The sequence below is a fragment of the Centruroides vittatus genome, unplaced genomic scaffold (genome assembly GCF_030686945.1).
Source record: "Centruroides vittatus isolate TY-2023 unplaced genomic scaffold, ASM3068694v2 contig_891, whole genome shotgun sequence".
Lineage (NCBI taxonomy): Eukaryota > Metazoa > Arthropoda > Arachnida > Scorpiones > Buthidae > Centruroides > Centruroides vittatus.
In genome coordinates, this window is record NW_027122582.1 from 346,724 (window position 1) to 372,839 (window position 26,116).

Here is a 26,116-nt window from a genome sequence, read left to right on the forward strand (position 1 = left end):
AGTAATACAATATTGTATATACTGCACAAATCAGTTGCAATGTAGTCGATTCTGTTAAAGTTAAATTATTGAATACCTGCCATTTTGGTGTTAAAACACCGTCGGGAAAAAGTCAGTAAAGGAATGGAAGCTCTGTCTGTTTTGCAGCTGCAGAAATTTAGACATCTTTACTGCTTATTATAACCAAATTAGCACTAGAATTTTTATGTTGGTCGGCAAGGTCATTCACATTATGTATTGTAAAGATGTGACGATCATTTATGTTTTGAGCATTGATTGAGAAATGCCAAATTTAAATCATTAAGAAGTTGCACAATACCTTATTTTGCTCTCGAAACACTTTTATCCAATTGTGCCTGTCCAAAATATACACACTTGTTTTAGACTTAGACTTAGTCTGAACAACAATCGACAGTCATTGAGAATAGACCATGTGATACATCACGCACCAATAATAGGCATTTTTAGCTAAATTACTCAATGGTCATATCAATTCAAATGAAATTGGCTGATGATAAGCATTTAATTTATAGTACTCTGACAGAGTTTCCGTTCATTATTAACTTTACCTGGCATTGTTCAAAATTTAATTTGCTGGATTTTAATAGGAATATATTATAATTGTTTGGAGGGAGTATGTTGTTGTAACTGCTATTTGTGGAATTATTTTATTATTAACAGCAACTTCAAATAAGGACAAAGTATGTTTCAATATAAATAACAATGACAATAATCTCTATCAAGAATAAAAATTTATGTATAAAATGGACATTGGAGCAATTTAAAAAATTATAGAAAATACTGTAAATTGGAACTTTTCTGTGGAGCTTGTAAAAATATGTTTAAAGTGGTAGACATTTAGCTTTTCATCCTTTCTTTCTAAGAATATGATAAATTAAGGATTTACTACTTTAGAAATGAATACAATGTAGAAAACATCAGCTTTAATTTTCATTTAAACAAAACCTTTTAACTAATGCAGTCAAATAATTTATCTATTTATATTAATTATTGTCCTAAAATTTTTTTGATGTAACAACTTATTTCTGTTATAAAATGTAACTTTTTTGTCTTTATAACAATCTAAAATTTGTAAAGTAAGGAAGTTATTCATTATACTTTACAACTTAACAACTTCATAAATATATTTGAAATAAATAAATAAATATACAGTAATGTTTTAAATGTTAGAATCTAAAGAAAGTTTCACAAATATTTCATATTTGGAAACATAATTGGTTATTTTAGATATAAAGTTTTAGAAAAATTAATATGTGTAATTACAAAACGTATCTGGTTAGGCAGCAATATTTTTGTCATATATCTCATAACTAAAATAATTTTTAAAGCAATTTCTGAGCAACATATAAAATGTAAATTTTGGCATCTTTGAGAGGAAACATTATACGTATCCGGGACATATAACCGAATCGTCTATGTCCGATCCGAGCGGAGGAACTGCTTTGCTAAGTAGAGTTAAATTATACTGACCCTCTTTGGATAATTTTCCTTCCGGAGCATGTAATGCATGCCTCTTGAATAGGGGAGAAAAAAAAAATTAATAAAAGTTGTGATATGTAATAATTGTTGAATATAATTTTAAGAAAGTTACCTTTATAAATGATATCACTGTTTCAGGATTTACGTGATTCATAGAGAGTCGACATCCCCAAGAAAGTAGTGTCAGGGGCTATAAAAAAAAAATGCAGTATAGATGATGATGATTCTAAGAATAAATTTAAAAATTGTCTATTAAAAATAGCAATACTTAAACTAGATAAATTCTGGAGGAACATTTTTTCAATTAAAATTCAGATTTGTTGTTTCGACAAATTATTAATTTATTATAACCTTATTAATAATAAATTGATTTATTATTATAAAATTCCGCATAGCAAATAATGAATCTTAAATATATAATTGATTTGAAATATCTCATTATATTAAATAATTAATATCAGAAATTATTTAAAAAATAATTTTAGTTATTTATTTATTCCAGGAAATGCAATCAATTTTATGATACTTCTCGAGTTGTGTAATGAACTTATGAAGTATTATAAAAACTTCATGAGTTTATTCATTTTAATAAACTAAAAATTGTGAAATTCAGCTATTCAATAAGTAGAGATTAGTTCTGTTCATGCTTTAAAATACTAGTGTGCAAAAATTTTATACATATTGCTACGTTATAATTAATTAAATGAAGCCAGAATATTTAAATTCTTATTTTGCAATAATTTCTTTAAATTTATAGGAAGTCAAATAATTGGTTGTTTTAGATATAAAGCAATTACATGTTCCATTTTTCTGCTGAACCCTGGTTCAGCAGAAAAATGGACAATTATAAATAGACAATAAATACTCAAAAGTTATCGTACGTGAAAATTTTTTAGTTATTATTTCAAACATAGTTTGCCATTGTTTTGAGGATGATATCAGGCCAGTGATCTCCATTCATGTATAAACACACTTTGCATTTTCAAAGTGTTATGTATAGAGTGGCACAACATATTCTTGAGTATGTTATTAATTGTATGATGAATTTTTGTCTTAAAAATTTCTACATTTTGTGAACAAAGGGGATTATATGAAATCATCCAAAAAATATTGAAATTCTGAAGAGAAAAATTTGTCATGCAATCTATAACGCATTCTAAAGATGCAAAGAATGTCTGCAGATTAATGGAGGTTACTGGTATGATGTCATCTTAAAAACATAAATGGCAAACTATGTTTCAAATCTTGCACATGAAAATTTATTAACAAGTGTCTGTCTACTTATAATTGCCTATTTTGCTACTGGACCATGTTGAATGAGGAATGCTAATGTTTTTATTAATAAATCAGTGTTAGGCATATACAACTGAAAACATATCATTCATTTGAAGTTTAGTAATGACATACAAACAATGCATAACTAACAACTCTAAAAAATTAACAAAATGACTCTGAAATAAAAAAGTGTGTAAAATAAGCAACTGGATAATTAATTTGTTTCAGTTAAAACAAACTGGTTAGAGAATGTCATCTTTTCTAATTACTCAATACTTCATAATAAAGATATCATTTTGCATTTTCTATACAGCAACACTGTAGATAAATGCAAACTGTATTTGTTATTTAAAGCTAGCAAAAGGAAGAAAATGTTTATACATATCTGGTAAATTTAAAATAATCTTGTTATTTTAATGTACAAAAATAATGTGCATGCATAATTTTTTTTGTAATTTTACTTAAATGATTACAAAAATAGCAAAATCTATTACTTTTTAATGTAAGTGAATAAAACATGATACATATTCATCACTAGAAATAATTTTAAATGCTAACATATATTTTTTCTGAAAAAATTAGTCACAAATCACATCTGACCTTAAGAATATGGTCTTTCGGACTGTTTATAACACCATGGTAATATAAATAAAAACATAAAATTTAGTTCTATAATTTCAATAAGATAATTCTTCCATATTTATACCATTTTTCTTAAAATCTAGAAGAACTACACAAACTACAAATCTTTATCAGGCCAATTGATAGATGGACAGATAATGAATGCAAAATTTGATTTTTTTTTTTTACAAATAAACTTTCTGAAAATTTTTTAAGTTTAATTTGCTAGAGATTATACAGTTTCACATTAAACTCCCTATTTGTGCTAAGTTATGCCAATCAAACTAAAATTTAAAACTGGGTTTTAAATTTGCAAGAAATTTTGCACATAGTTCATCTTACTCATACAACCAAACAACAAAAATAATTTTTAAATTATATCAGAATATCCCAAGGTTTAGTTAGGAACAAAATATTAGCAATGAAGCACTTATGTATCTCAAGTGACTTTTTGAATAAAATGAATACCTATTTAGAGTAATTATTATAAGATATATGACAAACTATAAAAAAAATATCTAACTATTAAATGCCATTTATCTCTACTAATGTCTGCTGTAGCTTATTTTAACAAGGACAAATGAATCCCCTTGGATGTTTTTAAAAGAAAGAACAAATTATAAAGTAGTACAATTAATTTTTGAAATAATGTGATAATTAGATCATATTTATATATTTGTAACTTCAGAATATTCATTTATATATTATGGAGAAAGTATGTTTTGAGAATTTAATGATTGTTGCTCTTGTAAAATGGTATCACAATCATACATTAATGCAAAAGCAATATTTGAATCTGTTCTATTTTATATATGATTTAATGTTATAAAATCATTTTTCTTATATGGTTATTTTTCTAGTTAATAATATATGCTGCTGTATATTGATAAACAAGTAAAATGGCAAAGCCATTTTTGGGATGAGACTATGTCTCGGAGAGCATGAGCAACGCATGCGCAAATCTCACACTCGTGCCTGTTTGTAGAAACAGTCTCATCATTTCATATTTTCTTTTGACCCGGTTCTCGGTCCCCTGACTACCTACAAGTTTGGTTTATTTAATGTGCACGTGATTTTGACACCAAATACTCTGTGCCAAATTGCAACTCCTGATATGTACTCCATACCTCCAAGGTGTCAGCAGTGCAATTTAGAGACAAGACATAGTCTCATAAATTTCTAATAGATTTCATAAAAAAAACTTTACCCTTTCTAATGGAAGATTGTTGCTTGCTGAAATAATATGCTTCCTAATACAATCTTTCACTATACTTTGAAGCTCATTAACAATAAATGGATGAGTACATGGATGATACAGCATCACAATGGCACCATGCTATATAAAGAGAAAAATATATTGTTAACAATATAGAAATGCTGTCAATTTATTTTAAAGCATTTATCAGAAGCAAACGTTCAATTATATCTTACTTCAAGATTATGAAGCCATCGTTGAGGTGGTACAAATTTATATTCTCCAAAAACAGGCCATAATGGACGGTGATAACCACTAACAAAACAATAATTTAATAAAATTAATTTACACAGATATATTTTTAAAATATCTTGTTCTATGATTTTATTTACCCTATGATAATACTATTAGATAAAACACTTTTGCTGTCTGTACATGATAATTATTATACTGACTTCCATGTTTACAATATACTAAATAGATAAAATTTTTCTTCTGCCAGTTTTCATATCAATCAATTTTTGAAAATTTTTTAAATAGAATCTTTGATTTTTTTTATAATTAAGTTTAAAATTTATTCAGAGAAAAATTTATTTATTTTCAAAACTTTTTGAGAACAAGATTTCTACTTGGTAAAATTTCCAGGATGATAATTGTAAAGATGTTACAATAACTTTTTTACTCATGCCATCACCAGATGGAAGTTTTTAACATTTTGCATATTGAGGTGGATGAGTAGTCTCCAAATAAAGGCTGACTTTGCCATAGACTGTTATTTTCCTGAAGGGTGAGAAAGGACATAAAAGACTATACAACAAAAATACTCCTTATATATTTTGTGAATTTAGATTTCTATCCTCAGTTTACTTTCAGAACAAAGTAAATGATCGAACTAAACAAGAAGTCTTTAATATTTCAAGTGTAAAATATAAACTAAAACGACATTAAATATAAAATATCACTTTGTCACAAACTTGTGATGTTTCTTGTTTTCTGTAGATATATAGTTGTTGTCTGTATTTGTTTATTGTAATGATTTATTATAACCATACAACTTTTTTTTTGGGAGATTTTTAAGATAAAGTTGATGATATTAGAAACCTCACCTAAGTAACAATATTTAATCATAAAATTTGTTTAATTACAAAATAATATGATTTTAAATTTTATTTGTAAATAAAACCAAACAACCAGGAGAATTTATGCCTAATTTCCTTCTACAGAAACCTTTTTACCTATTATTGCAATTGTCTCATGCAATAAAACCATCACCTGACTTCCTTTTGAACCAAAGAAAAAAATTATAAAAATTTAATTGGCTCCTAGGAGAAAGCCAATCCATAAAAATAATCCCAAATGGCTAATGCCAGGAAGAGGAGTCAAAAGTCAAAGCATTAACTCTTTGCCACTTTGTCCCATTGAATTTTTAACTAACTTCAGGAGAGATTAATTGAGATATTCTCTGTCTCTTGCAAAAGAACCATAAGTCATAACACTATACTAATACATATGTAACTCAACCATGTTATTAGATTTAATCAGGTAATAACTAAGCATTCTCCCTTGTTCTCTTTTGGGATCCTTGCAATATTTACCTTCCATTAAAGTATGTAAACTTATAATAAGTTGAGGTTTGCATAGGCCAACCACTTGGGCCTGATGCAAACCTCACTGTTTTTTTTAGTTCTAGTTCTGTGTATGTAAATATTGTGAAGAGCATGCATGCTAATTACTTTAAATGAATATTTTGCAATGAGCTATGTAGTTACTGTAGTCTTGAGTGTAATGTGTTGTATTTCTTTGTTAATCTCTTTTTTATTTGTGATGTTCTGCAAGAGTCTTAATATTTGTAAATCTTGATCTTATTCCTGGATTCAATGTCATCTTCATTTCCAAGTGCAAAATCATTCTTATTTGTTATTCATTTTCCTATGTGAAGTGTTTTGAATTTAGCTAGGCTATTTGGAGTTGGTGAAATAAATGTGTGATCTTTAATAGGTAACTTGGGTGTGATTGTGTGGATGCAGTTTTATATTGTCAATATACAATTATGCATACATCTACTTATACAAACAGTGCGATCAGTGGCTTATATATCTGTCATCTGTAATCTGTCACAGAATGCCTAGAACGCGCACTAGGGGGCATCTGCAGCAATGATTTTCAGCTATTATTTAAATTAATAGTGTAATTTATTTATAATAGTATATATTATTATTTTTATTTGTAACAGGAATTTATTATTTATATAAATTTTATTATTTGTACCACGGAATGACACTGCTGTGCTAGAACGCCCACTAGGGGGCGTCCTGGGCTACTAGTACTTTTATATTGTACATAAGATGGGATAATATTGTGTTGTTAAATGTTGTATCTATATTTTGCATTCTTTAACCTATTCAACAATGGATTAAGATCAAACAGAACCAGAGTGGACTTAAAGCAAGGAATTTTCTAGGGAGATTCCCTATGTGGTTTTTGTTTTTATTGTATGTTTAATAAAGTCTAAAATTATATTTCTAGAATGATATTACACAAGTATTAGATGTATTTTATATACATGTAACAACCATGAAATGTAGGAGACTGTCAAATGCTTTCCTATAATCTATATATGCCATATGTAGATTTCTGTGTTTGTGCTTATTATGGAATAACTTATTATTATTAAAATTAATAACAGTGATAATTAATAATACTAGTAATATTTAGAACTGTAAAGAATAGAAATTTTATGGTTGTTCAATATTGAAAACAGAATGATGTTTTATCCATGTAGTTGTTGCGTATGGAATTCGTGTTTAAAGTCACGTCAATGATTTTTGAAATAGTTTTAGTCAACTATTACAGTAGAATTGAATTTTTGTTCATACAAAAATAGGAGAATTTCTCATCAAGTTGTCAACATAGAAAGTAATCTGTAATTATTTGGATAGAAAACAAAGTTTTGTAGTTAGTCTTCCACACTATCACAATTTAGTGAATTGGACAATCGATTAGAAATATGATGGTAATGTTGTATGTTGTATATTTGCTTTTGTAATTAGTCCTGTCTGCTGACAGAGTTCTTTCAGTCAAATGCCTGATTTCATTATTATAACTGAGATAAAAAAATTTTGTCATCATGTGATACTTTTTTATTAGACTTTTCATATATTATTTATAGTTCAGAGAGCAAGATAAAACATGATTTGTTTTCTACAAACTGATTGTTTGTAGAAAAGTCAAAATCATTTGAAATTTTATTTAGAATTTTATTTGATATTCTGTTTCGTGTTCATATTTGAGTGTTTGTTCTTTTTTTATGTTTTTTGTTCATGGAAACTGTATTTCTGTACAAAAATTGCATTTATAAGAAATGTGTTTATGTGGAAATGATTAGAAAAAACATAGTTATGAATTCCATATTTGTTATGTTCTGTGTAATATATAGTTTTGAGCAACTGAAAAAAATGTCTGTGATTAGCTGCTTATATGTATATTATATGATCAGTCACCTCCGTGAGGTGTGCAAGTCTCCTATTCCATAATAATAGTAGTATATATTATTATTTACATAAAAAAATTTTGAATATATACATTTATTTTAAAATACTTACTAAGTTGGTATATCTTTATTATAATATATTTTATCTGTCATACAAAAATGCTTTGCCTAAAAATAAAATAAATAAAAATTTAAATTATAAACTATTATACATTAATTAATTCATTGAAAATTTTATAATTAATTTCTAATTCTAATAAATTTTATAAATTATATCAAAGAACTTCCTAATATTTCAGATAAAGTAAAACTTTTACTTATATTTGTCCTATTGTATTCTGAATGTAAATATAAATTCTCTTATAAATAGTAAAATACAGGCCATGAAATGTTGAAAGTTCTAAAATTCATTTTTAAACAATTTATTTAGAAATTATTCTAACTTTAATAAGGATAATTAAACAGAATTGCATTCCTACTTTCACATTAGCAATGTGCTACACTGAAAATTACTGATAAAAAGTTAGACCATTAATAATAATCCCTTAATATATTGTTATTAGACAGGATTTAAATAGAGAGCATGTCTTATGATTTTTATTATCGTTCAGATCTACACAGAATTTGATATTCATAATATTCATGAATTTTATTTGGAAAAAACTTTGAAATATACAATTATCTTTTTATCTATATTATAAATAGTTTATAAAGATAGTAAATAATGATGAAATTGGTGGAAGGTGCAAATAAATGAAATGATAAAACGGTGCTGGATTAAGCCTCTAGCAGGCCCTAGACAAAATTTAAATTGGGACCCCATTTAAATAAGTTGCTTTTAAAGAAATCTTAAATATCATCACTAAAAATAATAATAGAGAATACAAATGCTAGTACAATAATAATTGTATCATGAAAGAGTTTCTGGTATAACAAAAAAATATATATATATAATTATAGTAATTAATCAGCCTTTAAAAAATTTAAATTTTTCATTTTCAGATTTTCATTTCAGAAAATTGATCATCATCATCATTGCAATCTAACCATTCAAGAGTATCTTTTTCTATAGCAAGCATTGCTAAAGACCTTAGCCTTTCCTGTCCTATTGAATTTCTTAAATAATTTTTAACTCATTTTAAAACAGAGAAAGATTCTGTACTGAAGCCAGGCCCCTTCAAATTACAGACTCTAGACATTTGTCTTATTTGTCTATTGGTAGACTAACCAACAATGGCTTTGATAATGAATTTAAAAAATTAAATACATTTTGTTTACATAAATAGACTAATTGCATTATCTTTAATGTTCTGTTTATTTTCATCTTTAACATATTCATTAATTATTTAGTGAATATGTTAAAATTGCAGTACTTAATATTAAATTCATTTCTATATGCCACATACAGTACAGTACTTACACAAGGCTGTACACACAAGTTTTGGGGTTTAACCTCACAATTCAAAATAATTTTTTAAAAAACAAAACAAAAAAAAAAATGCCTATAATCTATTATAAAAATTAATAAACTATGTTATAAAAAATAATATTTTGTAAACTGTACTTTTAAAAATCCTGACATGGGCCTGTAGACACAAACGTAACAGTTCAGTTTATATCTGCATGTATAATATATTACCTATATATAAATATTGTATAACTATACATACACACACACGCGCATGCACGCAATAAATATCAGCAGATTATAGCTTTTTTTATCATTTTAATAGTCTGTTAAATAAATAAAATGAATATATATATATACTCAAATTCAAATACAGGAGATCTTAATGAAAATTTCAGATATGTTTCTAAAAATTAGTAAAAAGATGAATATCTGAAAGTTAAGCAACTTAGGAGTATAAATATGCAAAAGAGAAAGCAATTTGCCCAAGAATCAAAAACTACATATAAAATATTTGATTTGAATAATACAAGTAAACAAAAACTAGAATGTTATAGTCTACTTTGAAATTTATAATTTGATTTCAATGAAAGTGATTATTGAAAATTTGTATTATTAATAATTTTGTTTACGATTTCACTAAATTAGAAATTATATCGTCTCCAATAAATAGTTATTGTGTCATATTATTAAAGAAACAGATTGAAATCAGTTAATATATACAGTTATGGTATATTTTTACTAATCCAAGCCAATTTGTCATGTTGCTAATGTTTCAGCATTCAGCCAAAACAAAGAAGTCACAGAATATTTTTTTAAAACATGATAAATTTGTGCTACACATTTTAAACATAAGTATTTGACCGAATACAGTATAAAAACTTTTTTAAATATTTATATTTGGTAGTAGCCTTTTTTACTTCTTTTCTTAATATATAACTCTGCTAATCTGAACAAATCTTTACAATAATTAGTTCAGATTGGTGAGAGTGCACAGTACCATATAACTACTACCACAGCACATTACTGAAGTGAAAGTATAAACATTTTGAATTCAGTGTATTTAAAAAATTTTTGTATTAGAATTCTTATATGGGTTAACATTTTGAATAGAAATAAAGCCTTTTAATTTTAAATCTTGCTTATTAAAAATATTTACAACCTAACAGTTTGATAAAATAAAAACAAAACAATAGCTATAATCAACATCAATACATACAATATAATTATCTGGTATATCTTCACATTCTTCAATAGATTCAATTCCCTTAAAATAAAAAAAAATATATATATATATATAGAATTAACTGTTATTTTAATATATAAAGAACTGAAGAACTTCATAACTGAATAAATTCATAAAATATTAAACTTTTAAACTAAAAAACTTTAAATAAATATTTTTCTTACAAACAAACAGTTCAGATTGGTTGAAATGTTATTTTTGAATTTATATAAATACAATTTTATTTATTAGAAATGCAAATAATGATTTTCAATTGATATTACTATTAACTTTCTAAACAATACAATTTACCAATAATGTAATAGGAACAGCTGATAACAGCTTCCCAAAAATCAGCCAGCATAAACCATCATAAAACTTGGAATGTTTAATCATAATCCAAATAATATTAAACTATTATAAAACTACATTAGCATCATTGATTCAATTCACTGCTTGAAATGTTTGAGTAGAAACACAAAATGATAACATACCTGAATTTTTTGAATGTATCAATAATATCCAAAATGTTAAAAAATCAATAACATAAAGACACTGAGTAGTCAAAGTTTGACTCTTGATGTTTAATAGAATGCCGTATCATCCAAGCAGTCAATTAAGTCAATAGGCAATACCATGAAAGAAATAACATACATAAACAATTTTGAATGACAAACTGAATCATCATATGGTTTGGTTAGCAAATTTGCTATTTCTTTTTATAACTATATCAATAAATTTTTGAAGTAATAAAGTTTGAATTCAAATACAAAATCTTACTTGTAATATAGGTATAGGATTCTTTGGATTGTAGCAAGTATAATTAACTGGTGATCCATCCCAATCCATATGTAAATTATCCTTTTAAAATTTAAAAAAAAAAGCTATTAGATATCATATCTGAAAACTTTTTATAAATATTTAAAAGTATAATAGGCCTATATAGAAACAGCATATTTGCTAGTTTATGATAAACTTTGATTAATCAATTTTTTAAAAGATACAGTATTATATATTTCAATTAGCAATAAGAGTTTAATTATTATGCCTTTGTGTCCTTTTTAACTCTATTTAAAAAGTACTAGTATACAAAATAAATTTTAAATAGTAATAAGAGGCTCATCAGTTTATTAAATAACATAATTAACTATTTTATTCTTAGTTTACCTAAAATTTTCCACATATCAACAGGATCCAATCTGGTCATACAGTTTTTCTACTTTTCATCTTTCTTAAACCTCACTATCTATTATATATATACCAATATAATAAACATCCTGAAGCCCAATGCATTGATACTAAACCAAATGATCACCATAATTAATCAGGCTATTATTTTGCTATTATTAATAATTAAAAATTAAGTAATTTGGTATTAGAAATAGACATTAGGCACCATCTCTTATCTAAATTAATAATTTATGAAATAATTTAGAACAGTCTAGAAGAAAAGAACTGGCCTGGAGTGGGATTTGAACCCACAACCTCCATCATGCAGTGCACTATTAGTTATACCATCCAGACCTCCAAGAAATTATTTAAACCTAGATATAACCATTCATGGTTACTCACTGCATTGATACTAAACACCAAACTGCAATCATTTGGTTTAGTATCAATGTAGTGGGCATTGGGATGTTCATTACATGCACGCCCCATGCTGGGTAAAGCAATAGCCGGCTGAGTGCCATAGTGGAGGAGTATATAGGCCAGGGGCATAGGAGTCATCCCCAGCTAGTGCTGTGAGTAACTGTGAATGGTTATATCTAGGTTTAAATACATCTGGAGGTGAAGAATTGCTCAGAGGTCTGACTGGCAGCCCACCACACCGTAAGTGGAGGTTGCAGGTTCAAATCCTGTTCTGGACCAGTTCTTATCTTCCAGACTATTCTAAATTATTTAATAAATTATTATTATAATTATTTATTTGGATAAGAGATGGCACCTAACGCCTACCTCTAATACCAAATTTACTTAATTTCTAATTATTAAAAATAACAAAATAATAAACCAAATGATTGCTGTAATTAATTGGGTTGTATTTGATCTATTGTCTAACCCAGCACCTTCATTTAGAAACTTACTAAAGTATTCCATCTATCTATTCTTCCCTTCCTTTCACTAATATATTTTTTCTGAATCCAGCCAGCATAAACCATCATAAAACAGGAAAGATGAAGAGGGTATCTTTTCTATATCACTACTCTTCCTTTCCCTAAGTCTTGCTATTCTGTGTGTGCCCTTTTTTCCCATCTTACTAATTAACCTCTCATATTTTTCACCTTGTTTTCTATATTTTGCACTAGCTACTTTCTTCCTTGCTATTTTATATATTTTAATTCACTACTCTCATCTTTATTCAGCTCAAACTTCCTAAAGGCCTGTTTCTTCTTTATAATTGTTTCTTGAATATCCTTGTTCCATTACCATGTTTCTTTATCTACTCTATCTACTCCACTTTCATGATATCCAAAATAGTTTTTGCATATTTACTAACCTTTGAAGCTACCATATTCCACGTTACATTTGCTTTTCCATCAAAGTTCCAGTTTATCCCTTCCGTTAACTCTTTCCTAAACACTTCACATATATCTTTTAATTTCCTCCACCTAATAATTTTCTTTTCTATTTCCTTTTTAGTGACCCCACCAACACTTAATTGGATAAACATGATCTTAGACTTAAGTGTTTAACATGCTGTGTATCATACATATTTACTTTTTCTGTATGCTCTTGGACAACCCTAATGCTAACTATACAACTAACTCACTTGGAATAACTGTATAGTTCCTACACATGTCTAAGTATTTGCTTGCCTGAAATCAACACCTCTCCATTCTAAGACAGCTTGGGACTGTTCATGGAAGAGTTAAATTAATATTAAATATATTATTAATTAAATAAAAAAAATTACTATGGCATTATCACAGTTATCATTGGTTATTCCCATTTTCACTCCATGTTTCTTGTCAGATAATCCTAATGAATGTAGATCAAGTTGCTTACTCTTCTCTATATTCATTACCCTAAGAATAGATATAAAAATCAAAGACTGATATAACTTAAAAAATAATAAAAATACAGGACATTAAAGTTCATTAAAATCACAAACATATTACTATCCAAAATAGCATCTTTACTTGTCCCTTTTTACATCAGGAACTCATCTAAAACACACTGAGGTTTGACCTTAATTTACTGAGGTTATAGCTTCAAATAAAAAGGTCAAATCTCAATGTGTTTTAGATGAGTTCCTGGTGTAAAAATGGACACGATGCCATTTGGATAGTCTATATTTTGATTTTATATAACTTTATTTAAAAATAAATGTTTTATAATAAATTTTCAATTTCTATTGAAAAAAAATCATTTAAAAACAACTGTTTGATTGTTTCAAATCATTATTAAATAAATTATTTTAATTAAAAATGCTTGCTTTCATTAATAAAAAACATATATGATGGTTAATTTCATTTATCCATTCACTGAAATCTAATATATTCAGAGAATTGAGGGGAAAAAAAGTAAAACTAAAAAAATTTTAATTAATATAAAAACTCAAGATGTTTCTAAGGTTTAATGACTTTTAAACTGTTGAATTGACCTTATTTAATCTCAAAGGAAATGATGATAACTGATACTAATAAGGAAATATAGTAAATTATAATCAAGTGATATTAAAAAAAACATCAACAAACTAAAATGATGACGATATAATTATTATATAATGTAAAAATATTAAATATAATTAGCAGAAGAATTGTATTAGAAACAAATATCAATCTGGTGACTTACTTTTGAATTTTATGATTTAAAATATTTCTGTTCCATATTGAATGAAATAAGTTTTCTGGATTAAAAGTAAAAGGATAACTTCCAGGAATGATAATTAGCAAAACTGCCAACAAAGTAGTCATTATTGGTCCTAAATAAAGAAAAAAAAACATGTTTTTTTACAAAATCCACATTAACATTTATACATCGCAGAGTATTTGTTTTACAATTATGTTTAGGAATTTTTATACAAAACACAGTCTAAATTTGAAAAGAAATTTTCTTAACACTGCACGTAAATTTAAATTCAACATAAATAAATAAATAAATAAATAATAATAATAATAATAATAATATGCTTTGTACTAGTATGATGATAAATGTTTTAGCTTTGACTCACTGAAAAATTACAGGTGTGATAAATTTGACACAGTCAAATGTCACAAATTTATGTCACCTGTAATTTTTAGAAACTTAAATTCATATATTTATAGCTTTTTGATCATATTTTAGATTATTTGCAGAATGCTTGGACAATATATTTTCCCAATACTAAACTGTTTGAATTATTAATCATCTTAGAGTTTAGTAAATTGGTTAATATTGGATTCTTCTGTGCATATTTCCCAATAAAAAAAGTATTATTATAAAATATTAATATTTTTCTTTTTGCATTAAATTATTATGCAGAATTGTATTAGTCAAATTCTTTATATATAAAGTTCAATTTGCTTTAAAAGTTGAAGTTAGAACTAAGTTTGAAAATTTATATATAACGTATGTACAGTACATACACCTAAAGTGTATGGAAATGAAATGAAGACTACAGTTAATTTTGAATTAACAAATATGAAGGAAAAAGAAGAGACCACTAATATCATTTCAAGTCTAAAAAGATTGAAGAGTAACATTTAGACCTAAAGAAAAACAAATTAAGGAAAAGCTTTAATAGAAAGTAAGCAAAAACTATCAAAACTCAACTATTTTGTTCCCGATTAATCACAACTTTTTTAAAGCTACAATTGCAAAAAATTAAACTATTATGACAAAAAAATACTTTAATTCATCTAATAAAATAAATATTATTTATCATTATCATCAAAATTAACTAATATAACTTACTTTTCATTCTGTTATTTTTCAAGTCTTGTTCTTAGTGAACTAACTAAATATTGTGTGCTTATTCAATTTGAATATATCTTTAGGTTAGCTATTTAATTACTAGACATAGTTTAGCGTCAATTATGATCATTAGTTTGATGTCCTCTCATATTTCTGTATGAACTTTTTTACAATAAGAAAATATAATGACACTTTATGCTTGTCAAAACAAGCATAAGGTTCCTTTTTGCACTTAAAAGATGCCGAACCAAGACTTCATTTGGAGGTTGATAAACTCTTAATACACACAAAAAGCAATGTTCAGTAATTTCTTTTGCTATAAAGCTGAAAGAAATTTGCAAATTCTCAATTGAAAATAAAAAAAAGGAAAAAATCCATAAACAGAAATAACCCACAAGAATTCAATAGTAGCTGAATAATAATAATATATAAAATAATATAACTAACAACTAAGAAATCGAAAAATATTTTAAAAACACTACAGGTAAAAATACATGTTTTATTATAATATATGAATATACTTAAAATATATTTACCATGTACTCTTTAACTAATACACTAATATGTTTTAAAAATTGTTTGTTGTTATGTTATTGTTTGTTAAAGTAAAAAGAAAAAATCATTGTTACATAAAAGTTACATTACAGTTTGAAAGTATTTTGCAAAATTAATTCTATGAACCAAATAAACAATTCAACAATGTAGAATTACTAAATTCAAAATATAAAATTCCATTTTGCAAATTTTTATTTTTCATGTTTCTTTCACCTTTTTAGGTGAAAGAAAAACTATTTTATTCACATTTCACATATCTTCAAAGTCTTGTAAAGAACTCGAATAGAATTCTTGTCATCCATGTGAAGTGAACTGAGCTTGCAATCTGATAAGTATTGAGTTATAATTTAATCTGACAATTTAAATTATTTCTGGTAATGATGTAACTGCTTTGAATCCTCGTAACAGCTAAGTCAGGGTCAATGAGGGGAGGGGAAGCTAGGGCCACAGTTCTGAAGTCCAGGCATAAATCTGTATAATAAAATTTCAGTTATGAAGTCTAGAAAATCAATTTATATAATTTCAACTGCATAAAGGTAGAAAAAGTGTGATAAACCAAGAGGTTTGCATTAGAAGAAGATATAGCATGGCCTGGCAGGATCTGTGATTGCTGTCCATGGTCCTGTATGAAATATTTATCTAAAATGTCTAATGGAGTTGGTACCAAATACTTTCCTAATTTTTATTATTTTTTATAAATTTTTAATTCTTCCCACCTTATGGGCACTAAGAGGGCTTTTTTTCAGTTTGGCCAGACTCACAAGGGTGACGATGGTAAGGAATTGGGCCCAACATATGGAACAGATGCCAATAGAAAATTCCTGGAGAGTTGCTAACTTGAATTCAATCCCAGGTCCCTTAGAGCAGTAGGCTGATGCCTTAACTGCCTTGGCCACCTAGCTTTCTAATTTCCTAGATTACAGACAGATTTTAAGGCCAGGAACAAACGAGCAATTTTGGAGCTTGGTAACAATATGCCAAGCTGCAATTTTAATCATAATTTTTAAATTTAATATATATGCTCTCCACCTCAAATTAGTACTGTAGTGTCTTGCCCCTGTAAATCATACTTTTTCTGTTACCAATAGAGTTGTGCTGGTCATCTATTAATGCCTTTCAGGGGAAAATTTTTGAATTGAAATAGCTTATTTATTTCAATTTAAATCATATGCTGATTTATTAGTTTCAGAACTAAGGTGAGTACATAAGCAATAATGCATACAGAAAACTTTTCTGTAAAATAAACTTCTTGTATCTATTTAAAAACAATTTGAAAAACTTGGCAAATTAGTTAATTTAGCATGTGAATTCGGGAAACCCACTTTATATAACGGGCTTTCGAATTTAATGGACACTCCTCGCCAGAATTAGTCTGTTAAATTGAGGTTTTACTGTAATGCGATAACAACACATTGTTTAATAAAATTATTTTCCATCCTATAATACAAATTTCTAACAATGTTATAATTGACATTGAATTCATAAACTGTTTCCAAGATGCATGTGATTTAACATGTTGACTGTATTAACTTCATTTCTTATTTCGAACAACAGACTGGAATATAATATGTGAGGAAAAAAAATGTTCAATGTGTTTCACAATGAAAATAAATTAAATTCCAATATTTAGATTAATCATACTCTAAAATACCAAAGAGAAGTTAGTAGATTTTCAGCACAAATTTTTTCACACAAAAAGTCGATTTAAATCTTAAAGTGCATTTAAACTAATAATAATAGCATATATTGAATCACAAATATATGCAAGTTACATAATGTTTCTATAAATAAAAAACCAGCGACGAGTTTCGTAACTTTCCCAGCAAGAGTTAAACTGTGGCACCATCTGTTATAAGATTTTATTTCAAAAATCCTTTTATATAATTAATTATTATATGTATAATGGCAAAAAAAAGGCTTAATTTTAAGAGTGGAGATGAGTTTTTAAAAAATTGTAAATGCCAATAACGAGCAAAGTCTTCTTTAAGTCCGATCTGCCACGTCTCTATCTCCCCACTTCATTGACCTTTAACCACTAAAATTTTAATATTATCAATCCCCCTAATACACAAACCTACCTGAAAAACTTCACAAATTTTTGACAAAAGGCACAAGTTATTCAGCTTCAAAGTGCATGAACAAAATTGTGCTCCCCAAACACACTAATATTCATATATCAGGGGTGAATCCTGAATAAACAATTTTAAAATTACTGTTAACATACTACTGTTATTCATAATAATATGGTCCAGTATTTGTCATACAGCTTGGAAAGTTCCTGTATCATTTCAATGTTATATGACTTATAACATCAAATTATTTCTTACACAAATTTTCTTTAAATTTGATCAAATTTATGTTATATATATATGATTCGTTACATTGAATAAGTATTGAACAAACTGTTCTTTATTTGTTAAGTCGATATTTTCTGTTTCATCGAAATTACTTTAAAAAGAGCATCTCGTACAAACTTTCTTTAAAATATTTTTTCTCTGATTTTTATGTAAACATTACAGAATTTTAAAATAATTCTGAAAATTTAGTACTCAACTACACTTTTATATCTTAAGGGTGTGCATTTTTACACCAATAAACATTGTATGTGGAAATCTAGCTTTACAGTATAATGGAATTAACATAAACATTCATGTATTCAATCATAAAGGAACTGTAATTTATGTGGTCTGAATTGTCTTGAGTCAAGAACAATCTATTAAAAAATCCAACAAACACATTTAGAAGAGTATATTTTTACAACCAAATAACATCATTTTTTCAGAATCCTGGTAATACATCTGGAATTGTTTTGCAAATCATGCTAAGTAGCGTGTTACTTGAATTAATATTAAGCTTTTGCTGAATCATGTAATTAAGTATGTAGCACGACTGTTCTAATTAATTATTCATCGCTTTACGAAGTCATTCTTAATTGAGCTTTTTATGTTTTGCACGGTAATCAAAATAAAGTATAATTTTCTAATGATAATAATAATAATAAACTTAATTTTGTGAAATTGGCATTTGAATTATCTGTCACATTCCTTCTTATAAAATTTTAAAAATTAATAAATGTAGGATTAAAAGGCGAGCCTTGCTACATCTAAATCATCACATGCACTTGGAGTTCACCCGCGATGACTCTTCTACAGCCTACATATGTAAAATGTTTATTTGAAAAACACAAACTGTACAGAATGTTTAAATATAACTCTCGGTGAAATTATAAAAAAGAAGGAAAAAAACAAGAACCCATCGTTTCATATTTCTAGCTAAAAAGGATTAAATGAAACTTCCATTTGGCGCAAAAACCACAATAACTCGAATTTCAGAGCACTAATCATTATTTTAATATCAAATAGACAACTGCAATAACAGAGGTTTCACTGTATATAAAATTATACGAAATAGTAACGAAAATTTATTTACAATAAAAATATAAAGTTTCCAAACTGTGTGACAAATCTCCGATGGCAGCTACAATTTAATTGTGTATATCATTAGATAGTAGGTTTATATGATGAGAGGTTTAGAATATAATATAATCAGTCTGATCGTATAACTCGTCACTGTTACAGAATTACAGGTCGTGAACGCACTTACAATAAACATGGAAATAAGTCAATCTATAAGCATCAAATATGTCTGAGACACTTAGGATATACAGCATTATGTCTATCTTAAGTTTAATTTATTAGGAATGCTTTCAGCCTATTTAAATCTAAGAACTGTAACCACGGTATTAAACTGTACTAGACTGTTCCATGTATAGTAATTAATGTTATGAAATTTTATACTTGTTACGCTAGTTGATACGAACGGTAAAAATGTCTAAAGTGAAGCCGTCTATCTTTCACAAATTTATTTATAAATCTAATTTTAATGTGATACTCTTTTTTTCCTAATTTCTTTTGTCCTAAATTCAAAATTTTACACTTTTTCCCCTTCTTTGATTTAGAGAAAATGTAACTGTCTTTTACTGTGAATCTTAAATATACAATTTACAAATTATATGCATACAGGCTTATAATTTGTAAGTTTAATTGTATTAAACTATAAATTGGCATCTACCTATCTAGTTCTTAAATTAGCTATCTCTAAAAATGTGCTTAATTTTGTTTAATAATGTTTGCAATAGCATTATTTTCTCTTAATTGTAAGTTTGGAATTGGAGAATTCACAGGAAAAACAAAATTAAATTTCTAAGATAATTATCACATCATCATAAACTATTATATGAAAATAACAAAAAGTCTATATTAATAATAATAATATTATTACTATATTGTATTATATTAAAATAAATAATGATAAAATTATTTTCAAAAAATAAGTCATCCTAAAATAATAAAATAATAATTGCAAGAATATTGTTTACTGCAGATTTGAAAACTATTCTCATGTTATGATTCAGATTAAAGCTAAAAATCTAATAGCCGGAATATTTCAATTATCTAAATGCAATTGCTATATTATAGAAAAATAAATTTGACATTTGTGACTCAAATAGCTAAATCGTAATTATCAACTTTTATAATATTAGCTACTTAAATTATAGACAAAAATAATCATTTTAACTTAAGTTTTTGCCAACAATTTTAATGAATTTTATTATAACAATCATCACAGTTTTTTTTTTTTTTATTCATTTATAAAGATTCCTCCTTATAATTGCCAATTACTGTCAATTATTGTACTGTACAGAAGAGGAAACATTATTTATATATAATCATCTGGGAAATCTTAAAAATAAAACATAAAATTCATATAAAAACTAAACAGTTTATATTCAAATCTTAAGCATAATAGAAGTATAATAGTAAGACTCATAAGGCTATTTATATAATTGTTTCACTGGCCGAAGGCCATGGCAACAAAAGTGATCTGTTGCTCAAAGAGGTTTAATTCGAGTCCTTATGAATTTATTTTTATTACTAATAATAATAATAAATAACAATAAATTATTAAAAGATCTTGACTAGATATGTCGAATCTCATTCTTTAATACTATTCCCATACGACAGCTTTGACCAATTTGCCGTCAGACGAAGAAGCCATAACGAGCACGAATTACCCTTAAAAGAAAGTGCTGTACATCAATTATTGTTGTTACTATAATTTTAAGAGTTTATTTGTAATATATAAAACATTTAAAAATTCAGTATATGTAAAGAATTTATTCTTTTTTAAGACATAAAAGTAATTAAAAAATTTACCTATATACAACAAACATTCCCTCACTTGAATTTTAAGCATACAATTGTAAAATTTTAGAATTATATAAGTGTTTACAATAGAGGGAATCCTGCAGGTCATTTAACCAAGTTTCCAGATACAAAATCTCAAAATTTAGTTTTTTTTATGCAAAAAAAAAAAAACACACACACACACAGTCCAAAGTGATATAAATTGAAATACTTTTTAAAAATAGTGGAAAAGCTTTTATTTTATTTATACATTAAGGTTTGTAGTGAGAGCCAAACGCCTATATTTACAAAGGTCCCTCGCATCTCGCAGTCACCGTTTATAACACATCACACAAATTATTTTATTCATATAATATTACATCCGTCCGTCTCTCGGATCACCATTTATGTATTGTAAACAGTGAAAACATTCTACAAATTAAAAATGTATTTTTATGTTGAAGTTTTATGAATAAGAGGAATGTTCAATGTAGGTTTTATAATGAATTTTAAATTTTAATTTGAAATTTTCTGGTTAAGTATGTCAATAATATTTCCTCTTTCATAGAATTACTGTCATTAGTTGTTAATAGAAGAATAAATTATTCAATAGTTTAATACATTTGGAAAGCGTGAGTGATATCAAACCTGATATACGAACAAAACTGACAAGTCATTAAAAATATATAAATAAAAAAAGTCGAATTCGGGTCAATACAAATTAACTACAATATGTTACCATGTTATTACTATGACAACACGTTATAAACAAACCATCATCTAACAATCGATCTTATAGGATAAAATTCAAATTTAAAAAAAATTGCACGAAGATTATTAACGACCGAAACGTTTTTTAAAATTTTTTTCTAAATAAAGTATTCATATACCTGACCTTATTATTCCATTAACCTGTAATAGAACACCGGTTTCGTTTTTGCCCTATGCGCTTGACGACATGTCAACGTTCTGAACAGCCGACGGAAGAAACCGTTCGTTCATTTTTTTTTTTTTTTTAGTTTTTTTTATATTTTAAATATTAAAATAGTTTTGATGTATATTTATATCGATTTTTTAAATCGAATAAATATTTTATGTATATAAATAACTTTTATGCAAATTTTAACGTGCAGTAAATTTTAATTACGTGTTGCTGAATTCGGCGTTTTTTTCTCCCTGGAGTTAAATATTTTAATTATTTATTTGCTTCGAGGTATGTTTTATAATTATCTGATCGTTTAAATAAATAAATAAATTCAAAAGTTATTGCGCAATGAAGATAACATTACAATGCGTTATGTGTATTACGCGTAGTGAAATAATACTTCAGTTAAACTAGTCAATTAGAATACTTTTTAATCAAATATTATTAAATTCCTAGATATTATTGTTGTTTAATCTGATTTTGATTTTCAAGGAATCTAATCTGTACTCGAACCCGGGTCCTTCACAGCGGTAGAAAGATGTGTTATTTATTCATCTGTCTTCTGTCTATACAGTTTTAAAATATTTCTAGTTTGGAAACTAAGAGGGCCTTTTTAACAATTATCGTTCATCCAGGCCCACAATAAATCTCCGAAAAATTCCTGAGATTCTTTTCGATCCATCCGAATTACATTTCGGGTCTCCAGAGCTGAAGGCTGCAATTTGAACTCCTTGACCAACTGGCCGTCTTTCCGGTTACAGTGTAAATAATTTATATGTATATATTGATTCTATGTAAATAAGGAAAATTGATACAGCTGTATTGATTTTAATATTTTTTAAAACAATCCCTGATTTATTTTACATTCTAAAATTGACGGACTAAAATTCGGGTCGACGAACAAATAAATTAATGACGAAAATTAAATTAACCGTTTTATCGAATGAATTTAACTTGGGATTTTAAAATGCCGACCTACCGCACTGAAGGGACTCAGCTTCGAGTTTGATTTGGCTAAAAAGTTTTAAGGGTGAGTTAACTCGAATATATCGGACCTGTTCAAAGCCACGCAATCACTTTTCATTGCCCAGACCCACAATGAAAAGTGGTTGCATGTAAAGGCCTTCTTAATACACGCAGTGTGCCGGCCTATTGCTTCCAGGTGTTAAAGCGTTGCCTACCACTCTGGGGATCCGGGATTATATCAAGGCGGTTGGAAAAACCCAGTAAGTTTTGCTGGGTGGCCTGTTCCGGATATGTCGGGCTCTGTCCTCATCTGCTTGTAGGCTTGGCTAAACTCACAATGGGCTTTTTTTTTTTTTTTCTTTTTTTTAACTCTTTCCGCCCTGTGGGCACTAAGAGGGCCTTTTTTAGTAGGCCCATTATGGGTTCGGCCAGGCCCACAATGGGGCGACCGGGTGGTGAGGGACGGGGCCCGACATATCCGAACGGATCACCCCCCGAAAAATTCCTGGGGATTTTTTCGACCCGTTCGGATTCGATCCCGGGTCCCCCAGAGCGGTAGGCTGCCACCTTGACCGCTCGGCCATCCGGCCGTCTCACAATGGGCTTAGAAAAAGGCTTTGGCAGAGTGAAGAGTCCAAAAATACGTATACACAGAGTGAAAAAAATTAAAATTAAAAAAAGAATATGATTAAACTTTATTATTTCTAGACTATCTTTTTCTCAGTTTAACTAAATAAAATCCGATTTATGCAAATACTAGAGTTTCCTTAGTTACACTAAAACACATTCACACGCAAGTCAGGAAAATATTACATAAATAGTATTAGCGTGATTTGACGTAAATATCCATTGTTTGTTTTACTGTAAACGTTAAAAAGTAATATAATTTAAATATTGAAAGAGAAATAATTTAACTGTACATATAATAATTAATATTTTGATTAATTAAGTAATTTTGATTATTAATCATTTAAATTAATTATTTTCCTCTCTGACGGTTCTAAGTGGACATTTTTTAGCAAGCTCATTTTAAGTTCACAATTAAGCAGCCGGGTGGTAAGAAGCGGGACCACCCTGAAAAATTCTTGGGTTTTTCGATCCGTATTCGTCCGAATTCCGGTCCTCCAGAGTGATAGGCTGACACTTTAACTGCTTGGCCATCCATCTTCAATTATTAATGTTAGGCCTGATGGCCGAGAGATCAAAATGGCAGTCTGCCGCTGAGAAAAACCGAAAATCGAATCCGACAGGATCGTTCTGAATGTCGTTTGAATCTCATATAGGCCAATGATAGAGCAATTTTTTATTTTTTGGATGAGAGCCTCAAGGGAACTTCCTAAGATTTCGGCAGAGCGCATACATTTTTTTCTTATGGTATTGCAACACTTACTAAGTACCAATATAATCCATGAACGAAGATTATGGAACATAATAAGAAAAATCGGTTCATATATAATTTTTCTTATGTATTGATATCGGTAAATAAATTATTTAACGATGTATTTGAAACATACCCGAAGAATAATATGACAATTTTTTATAACAAATTACGTTAAAAAATTAAATCAGACATTTTAAACCGCACAGACCTATTTTTTAACATAATCGCCATTCTTTTCTAAACACTTTTTCTGAAAATGAAAAGGACAACGATTTGTAAAAGTCCATGACTGCGTCTTTAACTTCATCATCTGAAAAGTGTAATGCGTCAAAATGCTTCTTGAAAATTTTATTTCTACAACACCATGTATATCTACAGAAATTTGTAGAACATGTAGCGATTAAAAATAATTATATCTTAACTAATTTGAATAGCAGAATGTTAATAGATGACGTCATATATAAAAATAACAAGACGCGATCGCGACAGGCCCAAAATATCGGTGTAAACTCTGTGGCGGATTGTACCTTTGTTAAGTTATTTTCGTATTTTACATCTTTGTTTAAAAAGCAAAATTATTAACTGTATGCTAGAAAACAATTTTATTGTTTATAGACTGAAGAGAGATGGGCGAAAACTGTAAACTGCAATTTTTAATTGTATTTTAAATTAATTTACGGTAAAATATGTGCTCTCCGCCTGAAATTACCAGTGGCTTATCCGTGTACATCATACTTTTCCTTTAACGTCTATCTAACACCTTTGAGTGAAAACGTTTGAATTGAAATAACGCGACTTTCGGTTTGCATCGGAAGTTCGTATATATTTAATCGGGGCCTTCCGACCCTATAGTTTCCACATCTGCTCACGACTTATCTATCTAGCGCTGCTGTTCCGGATTACAAAGGAAGACAGCCGGACAGACGGCGGCGACAGTGGAAATTCATAGGTGTACAGTACAATTTTTTCAAATGCAGCCCGTTTCAGATGGAAATTCGAATAAAACTTTTAAAATTTGAGAAGCAGTTTTGTAAATAAATGGTTTAGACTTGTGAAACACCAGGAATAAGCGCGAAAAATTGTTTGGCTTTTATTAAATTCATTAACAATTCCGCGCGCCAACAATAGACTTATTATTGCCAGTTGCTTACAATCTGTAATGCAACAGGCATCCGAGCTCCTTTGCTCGGCCGGGGGGGTTCCCCGGGACAACTGCCTGCTTGTTGGGCCGATCCGGCGCCCTGCGCTAATCTCGCAGTTGGTCGATTACATCCGGATTAAGATACGGATTCCGGTTCCGCCCTGCAGGCCCCTTTTTGTAGCTGGGCAGCTATTTAGTCTTATTTCGTTCTTAAGCTGCCCTACGGGCCCCCTGTGGGATTTTCGCTTTATCGGCGGCCCTGGGGCCCACGTCCCGTTGGAAGAACCCCCTTGGATCACCAAAAAACCAAAAATAGAAATAATATAAATATGAACGCTGCACCGGACCTTGC

At 28.0% G+C, this 26,116-nt stretch overlaps 2 protein-coding genes across 4 annotated transcripts in view; one reads left to right on the forward strand and one right to left on the reverse strand.

The window, feature by feature from the left end:
• Positions 1–9,338, forward strand: part of LOC136983903 (syntaxin-1A-like) — a 48,060-nt gene extending 38,722 nt beyond the window's left edge. The window contains exon 10 of the mRNA XM_067280789.1: positions 9,084–9,338. Within this exon, the coding sequence (XP_067136890.1) occupies positions 9,084–9,104 (21 nt within the window). The 3' untranslated portion in view covers positions 9,105–9,338. The remainder of the gene's footprint in view (positions 1–9,083) is intronic.
• On the reverse strand, positions 1,046–22,362 carry LOC136983904 (uncharacterized). 3 transcript variants are annotated; one of them, XM_067280792.1, is made up of 10 exons: positions 22,247–22,362; positions 14,510–14,639; positions 13,629–13,740; positions 11,495–11,575; positions 10,709–10,756; positions 8,194–8,249; positions 4,828–4,906; positions 4,604–4,732; positions 1,613–1,690; positions 1,046–1,534 (listed from the first exon to the last, which is right to left on the reverse strand). In XM_067280792.1, the coding sequence occupies exons 2-10, from the start codon at positions 14,629–14,631 to the stop codon at positions 1,403–1,405; spliced, it is 837 nt and encodes a 278-aa protein (XP_067136893.1). In that variant the 5' UTR covers positions 14,632–14,639; positions 22,247–22,362; the 3' UTR covers positions 1,046–1,402. The 3 variants fall into 3 exon arrangements, with proteins under 3 accessions (XP_067136893.1, XP_067136894.1, XP_067136895.1); XM_067280793.1 differs by having other exon boundaries at positions 22,242–22,329; XM_067280794.1 differs by lacking the exon at positions 22,247–22,362 and having other exon boundaries at positions 13,629–13,724; positions 14,506–14,633.
• Positions 22,363–26,116: the final 3,754 nt, after the last annotated feature.